Genomic DNA, 19,041 nt, shown 5'->3' with positions numbered 1-19,041 from the left:
ACCCCCAGAGCTTATTCATCATATAACTGAAAGTTTGCACCCTTGGCGGACATCGCCCCATTCCCCTACCCCTCCCAACAATTCGAGATTGCTAGTGTCAGTGCAGTGGCTCTGGAGCCGCACTGGCTGGGCTTGAGTCCAGGTTCTTCCACCTCTAAACTGAGCGACCTCATGCCTTCCCCTGACGTTTCTGTGCCTCAGTTTATTTGTCTGTGGGGCCGGCCGAGTGGCTCAGTTGGTTAAGAGCTCGCTCAAGAGTTTGAGCTCTGAGCAACAGCGGTTCGAGTCCAGCCCGAGCTGAGCAGCCGCTGAGCTGCCAACAGGTAGCAGGATGGCTCAGCTAAAAAAAAAAAAAAAATAATATTTGTCTGTAAAATGGGGGTACCTGTAGCCCCAATCTCCTAGGGCGGACGTGAGAATTCAGTGTGTTACACAGAAAGTGTTTAATAAGTATTAGCTGTTATTTTGTTGAAGAATGAACATGCATTGGAGACTACTCAGCCATTAAAATAATGACTTAGAAGGGTATTCAGAGACATGAAAAGGTGTTTGATAGCTGTTATCAAGCAAAAAAGACAGGGTACACAATGATATATAAATTATTACATTTTAAAAATTATGTAAGTGCATTGGAAAAAGACTGAGAAAGAGAAACATGAAAATGTTAGCAGTGGGTATCTTTAGGTAGTAAAATTATTGGTAATTTTAACTTTATTTGTGTTTGTCTCCTATACATTTTGTACAAAGAACATTTTTGTGTGTGAATAAGATAAACCAAACAAATAATAATGAAAACAACACCCTATTCTAAATGACACTTTTCCACAGTTATGAGTACCCTATGTGAAAAATAGAATAGTTTTGATACATTAAAGCTGATACACTAAAAATAGCATGGGCTTTATGGTTTCGTAGACTGGATTGACTCTTTAGCTGTATGAACTTGGACATGTTATTAATTAACACAGCCAACCTTCAGATTCCTCCCTGTGAAATGGGGATGAATATCTTTGTCTACCCAGTGGGGATGGTGTGAAGCTCAATAAAATAGTGCATGTGAGAGCTACTCATAAACTGAACAGAGATATACAAGTACAAAGTTTTATTATAACCATCAAACCCTACTGATGCTGTTGGATTTTCTGTCCCAAAGAACAGAAAGGATCTCCAGTAAAGCTTTTATTTTTATTTTTTTTAATCAGAGAAGTACTTGGGAATTTGAGAGCCTTCCTAGTTGCTATTAAAAACTCATCACATAAAAATATGAAGATTTTGGCTCCAGATGAATTCTTTGGTGTAAATTTCTTTCCTCCTTTGTTTTGCTTCCAAGATATGAAACGTTGTGAATCATTCAAAAGACAACATGCATTCCTGAAACTTTTGCCTTTGTTTTAAAATTTACAAGGATCATCCCAAAGTAAACTGATATTTTACAGCAAGCTCTGAAAGAGAGACCCAGTCTAATATTTTTCACAGGGACAATGTTTAAAAAGGTGGAAGGGAATGGGAAAATTAGTACGTAGAAATTGGAAATAAAATCTACCATGTGTTTCTAGAGCTGAATCACCATAGAGAAAGAACCCTGTTCTGTGGTGTTAAAAAACAAAATTTAACTGAGTAAATTTGAATATCTAATTGGCTTTATTAAATGATTCATGTACCCATCTAGCCACTAGAAGGGTGCTTCAAGGAGTTGTACAAAATGCAAAGTTTTTATAGGAAGAAGGATGGGGCAAGGGAACTATTAACAAAAGAAAAGAAAGGATTGATTTTTAGAACAGGACATCTTCTTTTGGGGAGAAGGGAACAGCAAGGTTTTTTTTTCATACAGAGCACCTCTTCTTTCTCTGCATGAAGGAGAGGGCCCACATGGCAGATTATTTTACTGGTGCTTTACCATAAAATTCCAGACTGGTTGCTTAAGTCTGGGGGAGGTTGAAACAGCAATAGGTCAGGTATAAAATCTAGGTTTGGTATCATAGGCTTTAGCACAAATGACGCCATTTTGGGCCCGCGGTTTTCTGTTTAACACTGGTCCAACTATTTTCTTTTCTTATCTTTAGTTATTGTTAACACTGAAACATCAGATGGAATATTCCAAAATTTGTAAGTGATTGGCATGCTGGTTTTCACAGAGAGAAAAACTGACAGGCCACAAAAGTAGAACTTGTAAGGAAATTTAAACACTATTAAAATATATATATATTTTTATTGTAAGCCTGAGGAAGATAGAGATGGGGAATGCTGTTTATATAGGAACGTTTTTTTTTCTATGTAAACAACCAAAAAGTAGTTGACTAGCTTTCAGTTCTTTTTTTTTTAACCCTTTCTATGTCTTTTCTGTCAAGTGATCTCACCAATGATGACCACATTTATAATCTTTTTAATCTCTAATGCTTAATACAGCTTGCACCTGAGACCAAGGCTGTCATTCACTGGATTATGGATATTCCTTTTGTGCTGTCTGCCAATCTCCATGGAGGAGACCTTGTGGCCAATTACCCATATGATGAGACCCGGAGTGGTAAGTGGTTTTCCTGCTTCTCTGATTGGTTTAAGGGTTACAATTACTTTACAAGGCTCTGCAGGATGATTTCTACAATATTCTTCTAAAGAATTGGTCATAAAGTGATTTTGCCTGTAGAAATACATATGTTTAACAGGAACACCCCCTAACTGTTTCATGTGGCATTGGCACATATATTTGGCAGAGAAGGACTGTAATTAAAAAAAAAAATTAGCTGAAGAGAAACGTAATCTTGACAGAATACTCAGACAAGAGTAAGGGAGATAACAGAAGCCATAAACTTGGCTCACTTTTGGACCCTGGTAAAATGGAGAGGTTATGGATGTTATATAGGTCTGTATACAAGATGGCTTTAAAAATGGAGGCAGCCTCTAGTTGCTTGACCAGGGCCCATGTAGATCTCCATGTGTCTTATTGTTCTCTCATCCTTTTGCATTTGGAACTGTTGGTAGTTGTGTCAGGGAAGAAAGTGGAGCTTTGATTTTCTCTAACAGGCTTTAGTTAAGGTTCAGGCATAGCAAGCTTTAGCTAAATAGATATTTTCAGCTTAATTCTTGTTGCTCCAGAAAATTTCCTGCTTTGGATTGATCCTCGGGATACTTTACAGAGTTAGTTCTTTGCAAACACAGGATGATAATTTTAGGGACTGGAAAGTTCAAGTTTTGAAGAAAGTCTTTGGTGAAACATTATTAAAATTTATGGCTTTTGTGTTTTGTCAATAGCTGGGAAATTTAAAAGCCTGGCATATTTTATAATACATGAATCAGAATACAGTATATCAAAAATATATTATTTATTTCCATAATACATATAGGAAACTTTTAAAAATTCTAAATTCAGATACTAAAGGTGTGTGAAACAGTGGCTTGTAGTGGCTATCAGTTTGTTATAAGTACATTTTAAAATAAAAAAATTCAATTACAGTTGACATAGTATTATATTTATTTCATGTGTACAACATAGTGATTAGACATTTATATACCTTACAAAGTGATCACCCTGATAAGTTTGGTACCCACCTGACACCATATATATTTATCACAATATTATTGAGTATATTCCCTATGCTGTATGTTATATCCCCATGACTATTTTATAACTGCCAATTTTACAAATACATTTTTTTAAATTTAAAATTGTAATAATGGATGCCTCTTTACTGTTCTCCCAGGCCCAATGAGCTTGTCACCTTTTCTTTTGAAGCTTTAAAATCATAAGTAGAATGCACATTCTATTTAATTTTTACTTTGTGGTGTTAGTAGTGGAAGTTATGTTACCTGGAAGCTGTGTGTAATTGTTTTTTTTTTTGTTTTTTTTTTAAGATTTTTATTGGGGAATTGGGGGGATGGAAACAGTGCTGGGGAATTGGGGGAAGGGGAACAGACAAGTTGCTGTCGTTTTGTTCTTCAGTCTAGTTGTGGAGGACGTTGCTTCACTGGCCCAAGTTGGCACCATCATTACACTCTTCCCGGGCGAGGCAGATCAGTCGCCGGCTTCTGGACGGCCGCTCACTGCGGCTGCTGGCCATATACGGTAGCCCATGGCAACCCACTGCCACAGGGGCTGCAGCCTACACCGTCGCCGGCGACTCATGGCAGCTCAGCTCCAGGTTGAGCTGTTGTTCAGCATCTTAGCTGTGGAGGGCAGTGTCACTGGCCCTTATATGTGGGATCTGAACTGGGGCCCTCTGGCGTCCCAAGCCAGCTCTTAACCATCGCGCCACTCCGCCGGCCCCAGCTGTGTGTAATTGTTGAGTACTTACACCTTCACACCTTTTCCATAGTGATGCAACGAAAGAAATACATCAGCAAGAGATCAACAATGAATCACCCTTCAGAAAACACACAGTGCTCCTTGGTCTGTGTCCATTTCTTTAAACTTGTGTGCTTGTTTTCTAGGCAGTGCACATGAATATAGCTCCTGCCCAGATGATGCTATTTTCCAAAGCTTGGCTCGGGCATACTCCTCTTTTAATCCACCCATGTCGAACCCCAATCGGCCATCATGTCGCAAGAATGATGATGACAGCAGCTTTGTAGATGGAACAACCAATGGAGCTGCTTGGTACAGCGTACCTGGCGGTGAGTTTCCGTTTTGCTCTTTGATTACGTGATTCTGGCTTATTTATAATTACCAGTTGGATTTAGAAAATCTTAATTCCTCCCCAGTTACTAGGAAATAGACTGAATCTATAGTTCATCCATTAAAATTAGTTTTCTGCATGAATGATTCCTACGTGTAGTTTTGTTTTTATTGATTTTTAAAAATCAAGATGCTAATTGAAGAGATAAGGGAAATGCATTGAAGACGTCCAGTGGGAAAATATAAATTGAATATTGTTAACTACTTCCCAAATTCTAGACTAGGGAACAAGGTAGCATCTTGATTATTTTAGTCATGCTTTGACTGTAGGTAAATGTATATTTCAGAGGACAGGCTTTGGCCTTTAGCTTGCCTGGGTCCACACACCTTTTTTGTTTTTGTTTTAATGATGGGATAACAGAGACTATTTGATGTGGAATATTTATTTTATATTCATTACTGTTATAAGTACTATTAGATCAGGAAGCTCTTCACCATTTATGGGGTCTGAAAAGTGAAAAACCTACCACAGAATAGCTGCTGGAGGATGCACCGTCTAGAAAAACAAGGCAGCTCTTGTGGTCCCCTTGCCCCAACATGAACTGTGCAGAGCTCTCATTTTTAGGACTCCCTGGACCAATCACAGTTGTGTAAGACTTGCCTCTACTAAGGATGAAGAGTGGAATTGAGACTCTGATACTTTTTTTCCCCTTCATTTTCTCTCTTTGACTAAAAACAATTTTCTACAGCCTACCTGTAAAAGAAAAAGATAATTAGGGCAGTGGCAGCACTAGCTAATTATAGGGTTTTGGTTGAATATGTTCCTTTTGCTGAATTATGCCCTGAGAAAAATATTCTTCCTGATTTTTTTCTTTCTGATATATTTTTATTCTGTTTAAATTAATATTTTACATCAGGCCAGATCTAATTTAGTCCTCCCCAGAATAGCTTGAGAAATAAGGTCTATGTCAGATTTTAGGATTTAGACTGTGTCAAATACATCAGATGGGGAGTGATTTTATACTTCAATGTTTATAAAAAAAACTTCACTAATTCCTTCGGAATTACCTTTTTTTAACAAGTAGTGCATTATGCTGGGGGTGCCAAAAATGTATACATTTTAAGAGATGTTATCTATGTAATGCTTTTCAAAGTTGAATTGAATTACGGTAGCAATGTGTAGTTTGACGTTCGCTCAAAAGATGGTGTTAATCAAATGAATGCTAGCGTCATTCATTATGTTACAATTTTAATATAGTTTTTTTCTTTCTTAAAATATGTATGCATTTCTTTGGCACCCTCTATAAACAGAATACCAAGCAATCTATATCAGTAAAATAATGATAATAATACTAGTAATAATTTTAATCATAGTCAATATGTTCCATAGTAATCAAGCAGTAAAAGAAAGCTTTGACTTTCTTTATTCTCTATGTAGTGAATAAAATCAGTGTCTTAGGTCAGGTGCTCTAGAAGCAGAGCCTGAGACAGGGATTTAAGTGCTCATAATTTATTGAGTTCTCTTTAGGAAAAATCCTGTATGTAAGTGAGGGAAGCAGGGTAAAGAAGGGGACAGAGCTGAGCAAGGATGTGGGCCCGGGTACAGTCTAGCCACGTCCTGCCTGAGCCATTGGAAGGAGGGCCTCAAGCATACATAAACCACAGGCAGGGCTGTCCTCCCTTGAGGCCAGGGAACCAGCCTTTGGTCACTCCAAATTACTCAGTCATTGGTTGTAAGACCTTTTTCCCCCCTTAATGTAGGCATTTATCACAATAAACTTCTCCATGAGGACTGCTTTTGCTGCAGCCCATAACTTTGATATGTTGTGTTCCTATTTTCATTCGTTCAAGATATTTGGTTTCTCATTTCCTCTTTGACCCATTGGTTATATTCAGAAGTGTATTGCTTACTTTTTTATATATTTGTGAATTTATAAACTTTGATGCATTGGCTGTCTTATCTTAATATAATGACCTTTGTCTCTTATTACAGTTTTTAACTTAAAGTTTATTTTGACTGATACGAGTGTAGCTACTCTTGCTGTCTTTCGGTTTACATTTTAATGGAATATCTTTTTCTAGTTCCTTCACTTTGAGCCTATTTGTGTCCTTAAAGCTGTTGTGAGTTTCTCATAGGCACCCTCATATAGTTGGGTCGTATGTTTTTATCCATTCAACCACTCCATGCCTTTTGATTTGAAAATTTAATCTATTTACATTTAAAGTAATTTTTGTAGGTAAGGACTTACTAGTTCCCTTTTTCCTTACTTCCTGTCTTGCTCTGTTCCAGTGTGAATTGATGATTTTCTGTAGTGGTGTGCTTTGATTCCTTTATCTTTAACTCTTTTGAATCTACTGTAGATTTTTACATTATAGTTACTACGAGGCTTACCTATGGCATGATAGTCAAAATTAAGCTGGTAATATCCTAACTTTGGTCACAAACAAAAACTTTACACTTTTACCTCCCTTCACCCACCTTTTATGTTTTGATGTCACTTCTTACGTCTTTTATATTGTGTATCCGTTACCAAATTAGTGTAGCTATAGTTATTTTTAATATTTTTTCCTTTAACCTTTGTACCAGAGTTAAGTGATTAACACACCACCATATTACAGTATTCTGAATTTGATTATATACTAACCTTTACCAGTGTGTTGTATTTTTTTTTAATGTTTTCATGTTACTAATTAGGTCTGTTTTGGCACTGAGCTATGCCACCTTAGAGAAGGTGAAGTGAAACTGTTCCTCCTACCCTCTTCAATGTGTTTGATCTTGGGTTTTTTTGTTTTTTGTTTTTTTTTGCTCTAACGGTGTGCTAGAAATTTTCCATGGGAATACTGGACTTTCACGAAGGCACTGTATTCATGGATGATGGTGAAAATCGTTTTTCTTTGGGGAGGGAATGGTGGAACACGCCAATTTTGCCATTTTGGTGATGTCACTCCCCTCTTGTCTTCTTTGAAGCTGAATCCAGCAGTCCGGCCCGCGGCCAAGGCTTACTTGAGCTCCCTACAGCAGCAATGCATTAAGCTGAATTATTACTTAAGAACCTGAGAGGGTTGGTGCTTTTAAGGTAGTAACAAGCTCCCAAATATGTTGTTCTATCCCTCACGGAATGCGATTTTCCTTGTGGTTTCCCACAGGCTCCCCAAAGTGCACTGGTTGGCGTATTTTTTAACACTTGGCTCTCAATTCAGCAGAACAGCCTGTGTAGGGATTTTAGTCTTTGACTTTCCATTTGGTGTTTTGGCAGGAATGCAAGACTTCAATTACCTCAGCAGCAATTGCTTCGAGATCACTGTGGAGCTTAGCTGTGAAAAGTTTCCACCTGAAGAGACTTTGAAGAGCTACTGGGAAGATAACAAAAACTCCCTCATTAGCTACCTTGAGCAGGTAAACTCAGCTTCCAGTGTAAAATGGGAGAGTTAAGAGCATTTAAACCCGATTTGCGATAGTCTCCGAAGGGGAGCCCAGTCCAGGGGAATCCATCTGACTCAGAATGAGGATGCTACATTTGGAAAATGTGTCAGTAGTGGTTCAAATAAGCTTTCATTTTTTCATGGATTTTGTGGTTCACGAATATTCACTGAGAAATGATTAAGCTAGAGGGTTGTGGGGAAGTGAAATAAAACTCTCTTTTCATGTGTATTGCTCTAAGCAAGGGAAACCCTAGGGCCCTTCTCCACCTTGATTACCTTGGTCTTGTCAGACATCCCAGGCAGGACCAGTGCTAGAATGAGGTAAGTGAGGCACCTAGGACTTAAGGAGGCATTCACTCTCAGGGTTGTACAAGTATGAGGTAAGCATCTAGGAGTAAGTGCATCCTTAAATTTTGTGCCCACATGCCTCACTTGTCTCACACTCAACTCAGCTGGATCTGAGGGGATAATGATAATAATAATAATAATATCTTCATTTATTGGGCATTTATTGTTTCCTAGGCATTCTTCTAAATGCCTTACATGTAGCAATTAATTAATTAATTAATATATTTAATCCTCACAACTCTATGAGGAAAGTTATACTGTCATCATCATCCCTGAATTAAAAAACGAGGAATCAGAGGCACAGAGATGTTAAACAGTTGCCTGAAGTCCCTTAGCCAGAATCCAGTCTGTCTAGTTCCGGAATCACCATATCTTATTGCCTCTCATGATATAAGCCTAGATCTTTACCTGAGTCATTTATGTAGCTATGCCAATGGGGTATATACAGAATTTTGGAGCCTCTCACTGTTTGTTAGAATAAAATACCTTACCTACTCAGACTTAACCCAGGCCAGTCCCCTGCCAACCCCACCCCTGTATACCCTGTAGACATTGGCATCAGGGCAATGGTGGTAGGAAAGACCTAAAGACTGTTCCTTGCTTGTCGTGCCTTGACAGTTTTCAACTTCCATTCTGTACGTGGCCATTTACACCCCAAACCAAGTAGAGTGATGTTAGTGTCACATGCAAGCAGATAGTTCAGATTAATTTTTAAACTAATTTGACATAAATAAATGCTGTTAAATAACCATATAACTATATGCATAGACACACACACACGCACACACACACACACACACACACACACACACGTGGAGGGGTGCCAAAAAAATGTATACAGGTGGACACTTTGTTCAGCGTTGCTCAAGCAGTAGTTTGCCGTAATCAGAAGTGTCTGGATGCTGATGGTAACCACTTTGAGCACCTCTTGTAATTGTGGAAATCAAACATGACTTTTATTTATCTTTTGTTGTCGGTATATATTATTACAATTAATACCGTTTTTTCCTTTCTTAAAATGTATATACTTTTTTTGACACCATATATATACACAAACACATACACACACACACACACACCCCACACACATACACATACACACACACATATACATAAACATACATATGGACCCAATGTTTTAAAAAATGTAAAATCAGCTTAAAAATTCTTTACACATGTCAAATATCCATATACGGGATCTTACCAAAAGGGACTATCATGAAATAGATCCACTGATGATAGACAATGATGTTAGAAAACCACCCATTAAACAGGCTTTTTCAATCAATGGAATCCTATTGCATGTTAATATTAAAATGTATTTTCAACAACAAAATAGGATAATTAGTCACGTTGACTTTGGAACAACCCCTGTAGAACATTTCCTTTGAGGAGAGTTATATTTGGATAGATGTTCTAAGAGCAAAGTTAACTGAGAAACGTATTTTGGGGAGGTAGAGGAAGTAAGACAAGGGTATTTGGTGTGTTCTCCACTTAGATATTAAATAATGCCTCCTTAGTACAATGCTTTTCATTTTATTTACATATTTTTTTTCAACAAAAATTAATTGCGCTACTTGCATGTCCCTGGCACCCTGTGAGGCACTGGGACTAGTGACCACTCTCAAGAAGGCTTAATATTTGTGGAGTTCAGAAACATGAATACCTAATTAGAAGAGAATATAATAAATGCAAAAATAAAGGTTAAATACAAAAAACAATGACAGTGCATAGAAGGGTCCCTAACCCAGTCCTGGGGACTCAGAAAAGGCGTCTGGGAGCTCGACTATAAGATTTACTACAGTTGATGCCAATAAGATGTTACTCTGATTATTAGTCCTTTCTTAGTTCTTGAGAAAAATTACAATACAAAACAAAATTAAGCACCAACGTATGTCATCAGGAAAGAGGAGACTATTATTTGTCATATTTATGGTGATAGGCGGGCAGGCATCAATCCATCTAAAAGCAATATCAATTTATACAGAAATAATCTGGAAGAGGCCCCAGGACCGACCATACTGTACAGGACTGTATAGTCCTGTTATGCCACTTGGAGTGAAAATTTGATCTGTCTGCAGATCCCCAGGCTCGCCTTGATATGGCATCAGTGTTATGGTGCAGGCTGCGTAGAAGCAATAAGAGTACATAACCAATGAGCTCATGCAGAATGCCTCATAGAACACTCCAGGTTAGGAACCCAAGGGCTGATGAAAGATCCGTGAGGACAGCCAGAAGCTCTGTGTTGAAATTGGTTTTCTGATAATGAGACAGAGTATGGTGATTAGTAAATGGACACCTGGGCCTACAATCTAAGTGTGGATAGTTTATAACGCATGGAAAATAGGTGATTAGGAGCTCTAACTCTGTAATGGGTTGAGAGGGAGTCCCTTGCAGAGTGTTAAAGGGATGTTTGCAGGAACTGGAATTGTAAAGTTAATTTGGTAAATAGTTTGCTAAGAAGAGCCTTATACTCAATAGATTTGGAACAGTTGCATTCTCAAAATTCCCAAAGAATAGTTCATGGTACCTGTTTCAGAATCATTTAGGTTCTCATTAAAAGTGAGTTTCCTGTCCCACTATTTTTTTTTTTTAAGAAATCTTATTGGGGAACAGTGTGTTTTTCCAGGACCCATCAGCTCCAAGTCAAGTTGTTTGCAATCTAGTTTTGGAGGACGCAGTTCCTTGGCTCATGTGGGGATGGAACCGACAACCTTGGTGTTATGAGCCTGCGCTCTAACCACCTGAGCTAACCAGCTGTCCCTCCTGTCCTTCTATTCAATCACACTTCCTGCAGAACAGGACTCTAGAATCTCCATTTCAGCAAACTCTTTGGGTGATGTGTAAATACAAAAGGGTTTAAGGACTGCTGACAGTCCTAGCAATAATGGAGAAGTCTGGATTTTTTTTTAAGTCTTGGTTGATTGAAATGTCCTGAAATCCGAGGAGAAGTGATTACAGGAGGGACAAGTGGAGTACATAGCACCTCCACAGTCATGAGTGAAATGTGCACTTCCTTGATTTCCTTTGCAAAATCTTAAAGTGCCAGGGTTCTCCAATCTGCATTCATGTGGAGTTGTGACAGCTCATAATACATGGATTGAGATTTATTACTACTGTGGGATTTCTCAAACCGAAAAATTGTGTCTCACAATTGGCATATCAGAGATAGACATTTACTTACCACATACTGTAATATGTCTTAGGTTTCAGAAGCAGAAAAAAGTAAAGTCACGAATATTAACTGGGTAGATTTGGGCCTAATACAGGTGAATTATATGTTTTTTCAAGTGATTGTTTGACTTATATTCCAATGATGAGGACATTTAAAACTTTCATGTCTCTAAGGTTTATAATATTGATAATAGCAGGGTTATAGTGCTTCAGGATGAATAAATCATCTCTACAATTTTTGTGATCCCCTGTGACTTTTTTCACCATGTAAGTTTACTAAGAAAGCTAACTTTTCATGTTTCCAGTGGCTAAATTTCAATCTCTTAATTTTGATTGGCTAATTCATAAATCAATTTTGTGGAAAAGTCAAAGATTCACTAGGCCCTAAAAATGTCTTTTTGTTTTTAAAATGTATTTACTCCCTTCTCACTATCCTGGTTGCCAATAAAATGATCATTTATTATTACTGACAGCATGCTTAGCTTTTTATCATTGTATAGTGTTTTAGAGATTCTGCTTCTTTTTAAAAACACAACAAATGCAAAAAAATTTGCTGATAATCAGGGGACTCTCTTTGATAAAGCACTGTACCACTGACAAATTTATTCTCCAGTGACAAAGGGATACATGAGACTCATTCTACCTTCTGTACAGAAAGTTGCAAAAGAAAATTCATTTTCTGGGGACAGATTGAGGAGCAACTTGAGCATTTGGGAGGTCGGGACATATTTTGTTAAGTAATAAAGCTTAATGAATTACCATTTGATATTCCAGATGCAGTACTTTCTCAAAGACCTGAAGTGACTCTCTCTCACTTCAAACACATACTGACTGAGTTGAATTATCTTTATTTAAAAACAAAGAAAAAAGATCTGTTTTTGTAGTTTGCATTGCAATAGTTGACAACTGCAACTTTATTCGGGGATTATTCTCAGGAATGACTCTTCTGTTTTCTTTTTAAATCCAGTTTTTAGTTGTGAAGGTCACTGAGCTTTCATGACACTTATTTTCAACCAAAATAATATTGTTAATGAGTCAATGCCAAAGTCGTAGCAGTATATATCTTTTTATCAAAAATGAGCAAGTATTAAAGGTCTGTAATGTAGTATATTTGTTAACTGACAGTGGCCATATAAGCTAATCATAGGTGACCAAATTTAAAATAGTAGGTGATGAAATATGCTAAGACCAGAACTGTTTTACATACATGACAGACTTTCAAAATTTTTTTTTGGTTTATTTTTGTTTTGGTGGTCCATGGGTTACTTAACAGTCTTTGACTCAGAACAAGATATACATTTTTTGGGGGGTTACTTGTCCACTTGGGAAATAGCAGACTAAAAAGCACACAAAACATTCAGTGGCCTTTTGAGCATGTCCTGATTCTTAAACTACAGGGATCCACAGTATTTTGCTAGAAAATAAGGAGATGATTGATACGAAATGGATTTTTAGGTCATTTCTAATATGATTTTTTGGCTATTCTTAACCTTCACAGATACACCGAGGGGTTAAAGGATTTGTCCGAGACCTTCAAGGTAACCCAATTGCCAATGCAACCATATCGGTGGAAGGAATAGACCACGATGTTACATCTGGTGGGTGCTCTTTGCTGTGATCTGGAGGTTCTAGCATTCTATATAGGAGCATGATTACTTATATCATAATTCTTATGCTGTTCTAAGCAAAACAATTAAATGCATCAGATTTCTTCGCTTTCTGTCTCCCCCATCTTCTATCTAGTTACATTTCCTTTGTGGGAGCAATTCAGGCAGTTACTCAGGATGGCTGCTGCAATTAGAAACAGGTGCAGCAGAGGGCGCCCTTTCCTCAGGTATCTCACTCTGGAGCTGTGAGGTGGTGCTGAGCTTTTGTAGTTTTGGAGGCAAAGGAAAGTGAACTCACTAGAGTTAAAATACCAACGTTGTTCTGATCTCTCTTAAGAAGAGGAGCCCACGAGCTGTTAACTGGTGGAAGTGAAAAGAGTAGGAAAGAAGATAACTGCCGGCATATTGTGTGTCTAAGATTTCCCATACATTTCTTCATTTAATCCATATAATAAATCCAGACTTATTCAAGGTTAAATAGGATGTTACAGGATTGACATTGATGTTAGTTATTTCTTGGTTTAAGCCACATTTCAATTTTCCCAGTTTGGACCAAATGATATATATTCCTGGCAAACCTACCTATTCCTGTTAATAAACATCTATGCACTCGTTTCAGTTTAACTGTTACTTCTTGGGATATTTTCAACAAAATTAATATATAGTTTTTTTTAGCTATGAACTCTTTACATATTTCTGGACCTTATAATTAACCTTTAACTTATTTTCCAAACCACTCTATACCATTACCTCTTTTTTAACCTCCACATTTATAACTTATATTAAAAAAACAAAAAACTTTAACATTTGTCCTCTAAAACTCCATTTATTCAACAATTACTTATCAACAACCCACTAAGTGCCAGCACACCTTCCCAACCATAAACCAGAATCTGTGCTAAGATGTACTCCCTTATCCCTTCAGGAGATGGGCTTTTGACATGGCACCCAGGGGTCCATCCCCTCTGGCCACAAGAAACCTCTCCTATCTGTTAACCCTAGTGCGGAATCCAAATATTATTTTCTCTGCCTTCCATTATGTGGCGATTTTAGTAAAATCTAATGTAGGGAGTAGATACAGGTAGAAAGCAATGCAAATTGAGGATAGGCTTTGGGGCATTCCAGCTTTTCAAGGGCTGGGCAACAAGGAAGACCTAGCAGTGGAGTCTGAGGTAGAGGGAAAGCTGAGTTCAATGCTCTGGAACCCTGGAAGTGTTTCGAGATGGAGGGAGCGCTAAAAAGTGTCAAGTAGGTTGAGCCTTGTGGGTGAACCAGTGTGGAGAATCGTGACAAAATCTGTTTCAATGGAATGGGTGGAGCCTGATTGGGGAGGTCCAACAGAGAATAGGAGGGGAGACTTTAGAAATAGAGAATATTGACAAATCTTTCCAGGCATTTTGCTACAAAGCAAAGAGGGTAAATGAGGCACTAACTGAAAGGAGATGTGGAGTTTCGAGGTAGATTGGAAGAGATGGTGATGGGGACTTGGTTTTTTTTTATTGCTTCTGTTTTCACAGTGAAGTAAGATGTAAAGCACCAGCTGAGAGTGAGGATGAAGAGGACGTGTTAGAGGTGTTAGGAACAAGGAGAAAGTGAATGGCCCACTGAGACTTTGCTATTCAAAATGCAGCCCCCTATCAGCAGCTGAGTTCAGTTGCCCTGGAGCTGGTTAGAAATGCAGAACCTCAGGCCTAGTGAAGTAGAATTCGCATCTTACCCAGCATCCCAGTGATAATGTACTGGTCTAGGAAAATGGGAGCATGAAAGATTACTGATGGACGAACTAGGAGGAAGAAAAGACAGCACCATGACCTGTGTAAGGCTGCTGTGTATGAATCAGAGACAGATCAGCATGGGTGTGTGCTTTCTCCAGCTCCTTGCAGCCACACAGGGTAGGCATAGAGTAGAGTTGGAAATTATCCAGGGTTGGTGACTTGCCAGGCATGAATAACCATGTGGGAAGAGTAAATGAGGTGAAGGCATGTGTGTGAGAGAGATTATAGCGGCGGGCCCTGGAACCTAGTCTCAGGAGGGAACTACAGATACGTGGAGAGTGAGAGAGTGTGAACTGTAACTGCCTAAGAATTCTCCAGAGAACTTGTTGAAATGCAGTTCCTAGAAGGCATTCTGGACCAACATGTTCTGAATCTTTAGAAATATAAATTTCTGACAAGTGCCTCAGGGATTATGGTTAGACTATATTTGGGCCACACTTTTTAAAGCAGTGATTTAGACTCTCAGACCATCAGGTCTTTTCTTGGCAAGATGCTTGGCAAGAAAACATTTTGTCACCTGCTTTGACCCCATTGCTTGGGGACTGTAGATACCTTTTTTACCTGTGTTACTTCTGATGTGATAATGAGGATTCATTAGTTTAGATTTATTAGAACAATGTAACATTAATCTCTGTAAAGTTGCTATGGCAAAGATGCCCTCTAGAGAGTTTCACACTCTTTTTCAACGGAATTTCATCAAATTCCATTAACATCTACTTTAAAAATAGAGAATAAAAGAAGCTGACCTGAGGTATAGTGAGTATTCCTTAGCTGGCGTATTATGCATTTCACATACCTGCCTCATGATTTGATATTTTGATTCCCTACAGCAAAGGATGGTGATTACTGGAGACTGCTTGTACCAGGAAACTATAAACTTACAGCCTCAGCTCCAGGCTATCTGGCGATAACAAAGAAAGTGGCTGTTCCCTATAGCCCTGCTGTTGGAGTAAGTAATCATAATAACAGCTAAGATTTATTAAGTAGTTAACATAGTTAAGTGACTTATATTCAATCTTCATAATAACCGTATGAGGTAGGTACCATTATTATCCCCAATTAACATATGAGAAAACTGAGTCTTAGGAAAGTTAAGTGACTTGATCAAGGGCTTATTGGTTGATTTAATACCACTCATTGTGAAGCTCTGTTATTGTCTCTCGTTTTTAAAAGAGATCCACAAGAAATTCAAATAAAACCTGAAAAAAATTAAACTTTTTTGGGGGGCACATTGATTTCAATCTAAATGAGATTCTGTGGCATTTATCTTTTTATCTCCAACACCTAGTACAATACTTTATACTCAATGAGTATTTAGAAAAATAAATTATGCCTGCAAGATAATTTCAGGCATTAACTAAACATTTATTAAGCACATACTATGAGCATTATCTAAAACCATATTAAATTTAAGTAGATACCATTTATTTTGCTAGGAAGATAATAGTCATGAGACCAAAACTTCTCTCAGAGCAGGATTTTACTACTATCTTTGTATTACATTACTGGAACCATGGTAATGGCTTACAGGATTTTCAATCAAAAGGCTTACCCGAAAATAATTTATTGTACTTTTGTTTATGTACCCAAAGTTTGGAGTATCAATGCTTGGGTTTTGCAAACAAAATATCTTGAGTTTTTAACTGGTGCATTGGTTTTGATTGTGTATATGTACACATTTGATTGTATATGTATTAAAATTGGAAGGTGAACCTGGGCAAATGAAACCTGGAAAAAAGTAGTCCCAGAAACAGGTTGTGAACGTTTCAGCCATTTTGACTCCTAGCCTTTCTAGCATGTGTTACTTTAAGAAGGTGGTGAGGGTCATCATGTTCCTAAATAACCAGGGGTAGGGGCTGGCCGAGTGGCTCAGTTGGTTAAGAGCTCACTCAAGAGTTTGAGCTCTGAGCAACAGCGGTTCGAGTCCAGCCCGAGCTGAGCAGCCGCTGAGCTGCCAACAGGTAGCAGGATGGCTCAGCTAAAAAAAAAAAATAATAAATAACCTAAATAACCAGGAGTTTAAGTGGCTAAATCAAGGGACTCTTAGTTCCATCTGTAATGGAGGCATAGATACCTAGAGGGCTGGAGGAGGATCGGGGTTGGGGGCTGCATGTTTTGAACTTCTTTTATGCAGAAGTGTATGGGTTCTCTACAGACCTGATGAGGCCACCCAGTTCTCAAGAAGAGTTGAGTTCCTGGGCCTCTGACGTCTGTGGTGGTTTGGAGATGTGTGCTGCCGTCAGTTTCTTTAGCAGATTCAAAATTTTGGAAAGCACAACCTTGTGGTTTGGGATGCCAGGACACTGAACTGCATTCTTCCATGTTCCCTTAGCTGTTAGGAGAAAATTCAAAGTTGACAGGAGAAGCTCACTGAATATTTAAAGGCAGAAAATTAATTATAAATTGTATCTTTTTACTGGGGGAAAAGACTGCCTTTAAGTAATCTGTCTTTAAATAATCTACTTTTAATAATCCTATTAGATCAAAGCACATTTCAAACATAATGTCTTTTGATGTTTTCTTCTTTTTTTTCACTGAAAGTGTCTTTCATCACAAGAGATTTTTTAAGATATGCTTTAATTTAGGTGGCTAGATTGAGCTTATCCTATAAGCTCTAAAACTGCTCTTATTATTATTATTATTTTTTAATTTCAGCTTTTAAAACTACATATGTACTTTGATAACAATATATTCCTGATTTTCAATTTTAGGTTGATTTTGAACTGGAATCATTTTCTGAAAGGAAAGAAGAGGAAAAGGAAGAATTGATGGAATGGTGGAAAATGATGTCAGAAACTTTAAATTTTTAAAAAGGCTTCTAATTAGCTGCTTTTATTCTATCTCTATAATGTAGTATGATGTATTGTGGCCATTTTCTTTTAGATTTTGTGCAGTTAATATTTAACATTGACTTATTTTTTAATCATTTAAATATTAATAGACTACTTAAAATAAATACTTAGACTCTTAGGTAAAAATATAATAACTTGGTCTCTTTCTTCTCTTATATAACATTCATTTTCCTACATATATTACACGAAGGATTGTAGAAAAGATTGAAATGATTTTGCCATGTTAGACTTAAATGCAATATTCACATTATATACAAGACAGAACTTTTTGAGTAATTCTAGCTTTTAAAAATTAATGAAATTCTTTTAATGTAATTGGTGACAATGTCACATAATGAATGCCATTGAAAAGGTCAACAGCTGTAGCTTGGAGTTGTGAGCACTATACTGAAAGACTTAAATAGCTCAGTATAAACTGTCATTTGTCTCTTGTGCTGACTAGCTATATAAGCATGATTTTGCTAATGCATTTTTTTTTGATGGGAAGAAAATATAAATGTTTAGCAAGAGGTATTATAAAGGAAATGGAAATTGACTTCTTGCTTGTACATATAAGGGCTATCCTGCTATGTCATTCAGCCTGTTAGCACTATGTCAAAGTTTAAGGTTTCCTCTTGGTTGTTGATTGGCCCAGAATTGCATTCTAAATGAATAAAGGTAAAAAAAAATATATATATATATATCCCCATGGTCTGCATTTTAATTCTCTGATTTTTGGTCTAGAGTTGTGGTCTCATGATAAAAGTATATTCCCTTGATAGCGGCCTCTTATTTGTTCATCCTCTATATTTTTAAATTTATTAAACTGACTGCTTTATGCCAAGCACAGTGGAAGTTCTCTGTATATTATTGTGGTGGACAAAAGGCTCTGATTCCTAGGATCTTATGGATCAGTTGTGGACATAGACTTTAAATATCTACACAAATAAATATGTAATTATGCATTGTGATGAGTAAAATGACAGGAAAGAATAGTGTGTGCAGAAAGAGAATGTCAGAGCAACTTAAATTAGACTGGATGAGGGGACCCAGGGATGGCCCCTCAAGACATATAAGCCCAGACCTAAGATATGAATAGGAGTGAGCAATGCAGAGTGACTGAGTGTAGGGGTGTTGTGTGTGTGTGTTGGTACTGTTGATCAATGTTCCAGGTACATGTTTTTTTGTTTTCTTTTGTTTTTTTTTTATATAGTGTTAACTGTTGTAATAATAGACTCCCAAATATATTAATGGCTTAAGCACAATAAAAATAT

The 19,041-nt window shown here is 37.5% G+C and overlaps 1 protein-coding gene across 1 annotated transcript in view; it reads left to right on the top strand.

Annotated features, from left to right (window-relative positions):
• Positions 1 to 18,622, top strand: part of CPE (carboxypeptidase E) — a 101,582-nt gene extending 82,960 nt beyond the window's left edge. The window contains exons 4-9 of the mRNA XM_019650597.1: positions 2,407 to 2,524; positions 4,426 to 4,608; positions 7,867 to 8,006; positions 13,053 to 13,152; positions 15,767 to 15,885; positions 17,648 to 18,622. Coding sequence (XP_019506142.1) covers positions 2,407 to 2,524; positions 4,426 to 4,608; positions 7,867 to 8,006; positions 13,053 to 13,152; positions 15,767 to 15,885; positions 17,648 to 17,746 — 759 coding nt within the window. The 3' untranslated portion in view covers positions 17,747 to 18,622. The remainder of the gene's footprint in view (positions 1 to 2,406; positions 2,525 to 4,425; positions 4,609 to 7,866; positions 8,007 to 13,052; positions 13,153 to 15,766; positions 15,886 to 17,647) is intronic.
• The last annotated feature ends 419 nt before the right edge of the window (positions 18,623 to 19,041 follow it).

This window comes from Hipposideros armiger, unplaced genomic scaffold, assembly GCF_001890085.2.
Source record: "Hipposideros armiger isolate ML-2016 unplaced genomic scaffold, ASM189008v1 scaffold_142, whole genome shotgun sequence".
NCBI lineage: Eukaryota > Metazoa > Chordata > Mammalia > Chiroptera > Hipposideridae > Hipposideros > Hipposideros armiger.
The sequence above is the reverse complement of the archived record's forward strand: the minus strand, read 5'-3'. Positions and strand labels throughout refer to the sequence as shown.